Source organism: Elephantulus edwardii, unplaced genomic scaffold, assembly GCF_000299155.1.
Source record: "Elephantulus edwardii isolate Elephantulus edwardi_28Jun2011 unplaced genomic scaffold, EleEdw1.0 scaffold00151, whole genome shotgun sequence".
Classification (NCBI taxonomy): Eukaryota; Metazoa; Chordata; class Mammalia; order Macroscelidea; family Macroscelididae; genus Elephantulus; species Elephantulus edwardii.
The window spans coordinates 3,831,141-3,837,203 of record NW_006399901.1 but is presented as its reverse complement, the minus strand read 5'-3'; the positions used below and the strand labels follow the sequence as shown (position 1 = coordinate 3,837,203).

Below are 6,063 nucleotides of genomic sequence, written 5' to 3'. Positions count from 1 at the left end.
ACCTCATAGAGGGCCTTCCTCTCCTGTGCTGTCCCTCCACCCTCCCAAGCATGATGTCCCTCTCCAAGGACAGGTCCCTCTTTACAACATGTCCAAACTACGTTAGACGGAGCCTCAGAATCCTTGCCTCCAGGGAGCTGCCTGGTTTAACCCTTTCCAGGATGAATCTGTTTTCTTAGCAGTCCATGGTACCCTCAATACATCAATTCTCCTTCTATCCTCCTTAGTCACTGTCCAGCTCTCTGATGCATAACAAGTGATAGCAAAGACTGTGACCTGTATCAGATGCACCATAGCATAGATAATATAGATAATAAATATACAATAATTTATCTAATAATATGTAAGTGACTCAATGGCACATAACAACAACAACAATAGTAATTATAGATAATAAATATACAAAAATTTATCTAATAATATGTAAGTGACTCAATGGCACATAACAACAACAACAATAGTAATTTAAGAAATTAAAAATAAAATAAAATTCTTATGCACAATGAAGGAATTCTCCAACACGGTAATAAGCAAGCCCACAGAATAGGAAAACATATTTGGTAATAACATATCTGATAAAAATCACTATTTAAAATTGTAAAATATTTTAGTATCTCAACAAGATAAAGGCAAACAACTCAATCACAAGATGGACACAATATAGAAATAGAAACTTCACCAAAGACAAAAGTCAAATGGCCAATAAACTCATGAAGAAATGTTCAGAATCCCTAGTTCTTAGAGAGATGGAATTAAAGCAACAATAAGATATCATCTTACCCCCGCAACAATAGTAAAGTTCAACTGGGCAGCAAACAACAAATGCTGGCAAAGATGTGCAGAGATTAGAACTCTCATACACTGCTGGTGGGACTGTAAAGTGAAAGACAGTCTAGTCTGGCACTTCCTCAAAAAGTTAAAAATAAAAGTATCTTTTTACTCAGCTAACCTACTATTGGGAATAAACCCATAAAGAAAGCAAAGGTGTAACGCAAACAGATGTATGCATACCCATGTTTATTGCAACAGGCTTCAGTACTCACAGAAGCAAAGAGAAAGAAGTAGCTCAAGTGCCCAACAACAAATGAATTGATAGGAATACTGGTCTATTCACATGATGGAATACTACATAGTATTAAAAAACAATGGACCTGCAAAACACTACAAAAGATGGATGAGTCTGGAAAATAATGTGCTGAGTTAAATATCTCAGTTACAAAGAACAAATACTGCATAAGACCACTGTTATAAAAATAGGACGGACTTGAGGGTCAGGTGGACAGAACAGAAAAAGAATGGATAGACAATAGGGAAAGACTAATGGAAGGGAATGGCTGACATTATGTGTGTGGCAAAAATATGGAACAAAATGTGCATTATAAAGTTAATTTGTGGAGAGAAAAGGAGAAAAATGCATATCCATGAATGAAAGAAAACACAATTTTTCTGTGAACTTTCACAGAAACTGCCCCCTCCAAAAAGTTCCATAATTTTTTACAATAAAAAAATGATATCTTTCTCAAGAAGTTGATAGAGCTGAAAACTCATGCCTCTACTTGTCCTGATCAATATTTAAAAGCAATATTTCATAAAGATGAATAATAAGAGAATTTTGCATGGGAATATCTGCGTCTCAATTCCTTCAATAACTAATAAGTAGTTGTGCCAGACACAGAGATATTTGTCTTTTTGAACTGACTACTCATCTGAAAATTATATAAAGTAAGGCTAACATTGAAAATCAAATTCAGGCCACAAGTGGCAATACTTAAGGATGCTTTGGGCAGAATGTTAAATGATCCAAGAAGCATTAAAAGAAAATGGAGGGAATATACAAAGTCACTGTACCAGAAGGGATTGGCTGATACAGAAGAATTTCATGAAACAACATATGAGCAAGAGCCTGTGGTGATGAAGGAGGAAGTTCAAGTTGCTCTGAAAGAATTGGCAAAAAACAAGGCTCCAGAAGTTGATGGCATACCAATTGAGATATTTCAACAAACAGATGCCGCCCTGGATGTGCTCACTAAGCTGTGCCAAGAAATCTGGAGGGCAGCCAGCTAGCTAACTGACTGAAAGAAATCGTTATTGGTTCCCACTCCAAAGAAAGGTGACCCGACAGGGTGAGGAAATTATCGAACAATATCAATATCACATGCAAGCAAGATTCTGCTGAAAATTATTAAAAAATGACTGGGGCAACACGTCAACAGAGAACTGCTAGATGGGCAGACTGGGCTTAGAAGACTCTGTGGTACTAGAGATATAGCTAGTTTTAGATGGATCTTGGCAGACAGCAGAGAGTACCAGAGGAATGTCTATCTGTGCTTCATTGACTATGCAAAGGCTTTTGACTGTGTGGATCACAACAAACTATGGCTGACTCTGAGAAGAATGAGAATCCCAGAACATTTGATTGTGCTTATGTGAAACCTATACTTGAACCAAGAGGCAGTCTTCAGAACAAAGGAAAGAGATACTGCACGATTCAAAATTAGGAAGGGTGTCCGTCAGCGATGTATTCTGTCTCCATACCTTTTCAATCTGTATGCAGAACAGATCGTCTGGGATGCTGGGCTGTACAAGGAGGAATGTGGCATCAGGATTGGAGGAAGAGTCATCAATAACCCATGTTATGTAGATGACACAACCCTGCTTGCTGAAATTGAGGAGGATCTGAAGCGCTTGCTGCAGAAGGTCAAGGACTGCAGCCTTCAATATGGATTGAAGTCAACATTAAGAAAACAAAAATTCTCACCACTGGGCCAATTGTCAGCATCATTATGGATAGTGAAGAGAATAAGATTGTTAATCAATACACAAATTGCATTGGGAAAGTCAGCTGCCAGGGACCTCTCCAGAGTACTGAAGAGCAACAATGTCAGTCTGAAGACTAAGGTGCACCTGATCCAGGCCATAGTCTTTGCAATTGTGTGTTGTGCATCAGAGAGATGGACAGTGACTAGGGATGATAGAAAGACAATTGATGCCTTTGAGCTGTGGTGCTGGAGAAGAGTCTTGAATATAATATGGACTGCTAGGAGAACAAACGGGTTTGTCCTGGAGTGGGTGAAACCAGGCTGCTCCTTGAAGACAAGGATTCTGAAGCTTTGTGTGACATACTTTGTGCATGTTGCATGGAGGCACCAGTCCTTGGAGAGGGACATCATGTTTGGGAGGGTGGAGGGACAGTGCATGAGAGGAAGACCCTCAGTGAGATGGATCCATTCAGTGATTGGGGTAATGGGAGTAGGCATGTCAGCGACAGTGAGGTTGGGAAGGATAGAGCCGGGTTTAGGGCTCTCATGAGTCACAAGCGACGTGATGGCACATAACAACAACAAGGCTAATATCTGTTGTTGTATGCTGGCAAGTCAGAATAGACCCTTAGATTATCCTTCAGCAGATTTTCAGAGACAGTAGGATCAACTAATCAATTAAATGTGCATAACCTATGCTATTAATATTAGCTTCTATAGGGTAATCCTGAACCATAAGTGACTCCAAGTGTGTCAGAGTAGAACTTATGTTCTATAAGGTTTTCAAGATTGCCTTCCAAAGTACCATAAGATAGGTGCTTAGCCATTCATGCCTCTAAGGGACTTTGTTATGATCTCTAATAATTAATTATCCAAATATATGTGTCTGTAATAGTAATCTGATACTTGCACAATGAATAATGATGACAGAAAAAGAAATGATGCCTTTGAGCTGTAGTGTTGGAGAAGAGCAGTGGACATCTCATGGTTGGTCAAAAAACAAACAAATACGTTTTGGAAAGGGTGCAGTGAGAGTACTCTTTGGAGGCAAGAATGATGAGGCTTCACCTCACATACTTTGTGCATGTTGCTAGGAGGGGCTATTCCTTGGAGAAGGACATGATGAATAGAGGGTCAGTAAAAGAGAGGTAGACCCTCTACCAAGTGGATTGACACGGTGATGACTGCTGCAATGGGCTCTAGTGTGTCAGGAAGTGTGAGAATGGCACAGAATACAACAGGGTTCACACATCATTTGTTTATAGGATCATTATGAGTCATACTTGACTCAACGACACTTAACAACAAACAACAAGTAATAATTAAAAGATGTATCGCTTTAGGAAATCTGTAGTCAGGGACCTCTCCAAAGTACTGAAAAACAATGATATCAGAGTTTTTCAGGGCAATATGAAGACTAAGGTGCACCTGATCTAAACCATAAGCTGTCCAATTACTAGCTGAAAGTTGGACAATGAGTAAGGGGGCAGAAGAAGAATTGATGCCTTTGTGTTGTGGTGTTGGAGAAGAATGTTGACTATCTAATGGAAGTGCCAGGAGAACAAACAAATACACCTTGATATAGGTGTAGTCAGGGTGCTCCTTGGAGATAAAGATACTGAAGCTTTGTCTCACTTACTTTGGGCATATTGTTAAGAGGGGCCAGTCCTTGATAAAGGAAAACATGCTTGGAGAGATGAGGAGTTAGCCAAGTTGGGGAAGACTCTCAACAATATGGATTGACGTGATGACTAACAATGTTCTCGAGTCAGGGATGGTCAGGATGACACAGGTAAGACAGGCTTCTCAGTGTTTATAGGGGCACTGTCAGTTGAGTTAACTCAGTGGCAACTTAACAACAATGTTGTCATTGTTGTTGTGTACTAAAGAGTTAGAAACAACTCATAGCTGATCCATAAGTGGGTTTTCGGAGCCAGTAATTGCACAGGAGTAGGTTACCTATCTTTCTCCCATGTAGCAGCTGGTGGATTTGAACTGTGTGCCTCCAGGATTGCAGAGCAGCTTCTCACCAGCAGGCCACAACAATAGTAATCAATATCTTTTAAATCGTTAATAGTTCATTAAAGCATTACTCAAGCTGAAAGAATAGAAAAAGAAATTCAAGACTCGAGGTGCAGTACTTAGAGATGTTATGGCCAAAATCTTGAATGACCCAGAAAGCGTCAAAATAAAGTGGAGAGAATACACAGAATCACTGTATCAAAAGAACTGGCTGACACTGAAATATTTCAAGAAGTAGCACATGATACATTGCCAATGGTAATGAAGGAAGAAGTTCAATCGTATCATTCCCAGAAGAACAGATAATTTGATTCTCTGATTTAACATAGCCAATAGCAACAAACTAATGTTCATCTCAACAAACTAATGTCTAGAATGCTGATCTTTATGCATGCATTCCGTTTCCTTTTTGAACAGCATAAATAGGTAAAAAGGCTTCATTTTACCCCAAGGGAAAGAAACCATTTTCTCATTTCTTCATGGAAAAATTTCCTGAATTTCTACCTACCTGTTCATTGACTCTTTTACAGAAGATGGCAAGTAGGTAGACAGCACCTACTGGAGGTGCAAGGTAGCTATTAATCGATGTCGTATATCTCGTGAGTTGTCCGTTCTGAGATATCTGAAGCAACGGGACCCACAAAATGCTGACGACAATTAATAGAAGAATAAATAACCTGGGGAGAAAACAAAAGTGTTTAGATATTAAGCAGATCCCGTGCAGTTAACTGCCTCTGAAAACCCACAGGAAGGTCAGCTATAGGTCAGTTCTGACTCCATGGTACTCAACCACACTATTAGTATCTTTATTTGCACTTTTGATTCTTTTTTTTTTTTGCACTTTTGATTCTTGTATTCTTTCCTGCAGTATGTGCTTTTTCAAGCAAAATCTAGGTTCTTTACCTTGCTTAAAGTTAATTATCAGTTAACGAAATGTCAATAAAGCAGTTGTTTGACTAATTAGCAATAATATCTTCATCTTTGTGACTTAATATCTATTCCTATAGACAATTCAAAGGTCAGCAATTGATTAAACACTCTGCTGGCCTAGTGGTAAGGATCTGTGCTGCAATCCCAAAGGCACTCAGTGTGAATTCACCAGTTGCATCACGGGAGAAAGATGAGCAATCTTCTCACATGTGATTAACTGTCTCTGAGCTATGATCAGTTCTGAGTTGATAATAAGATAACAACAATGCAAATAAAGAAAGTGAACAGTATTCAATGTTGATTCTATTTCAACATTAAGAAAACACCTCTTCTTCATTGGACCAACAGGCAA

The 6,063-nt window shown here is 39.0% G+C and overlaps 1 protein-coding gene across 1 annotated transcript in view; it reads right to left on the bottom strand.

Moving 5' to 3' along the window:
- Nucleotides 1-6,063, bottom strand: part of LOC102869094 (low affinity sodium-glucose cotransporter-like) — a 79,602-nt gene that overhangs the window by 14,953 nt on the left and 58,586 nt on the right. The window contains exon 10 of the mRNA XM_006894891.1: nucleotides 5,290-5,458. Within this exon, the coding sequence (XP_006894953.1) occupies nucleotides 5,290-5,458 (169 nt within the window). The remainder of the gene's footprint in view (nucleotides 1-5,289; nucleotides 5,459-6,063) is intronic.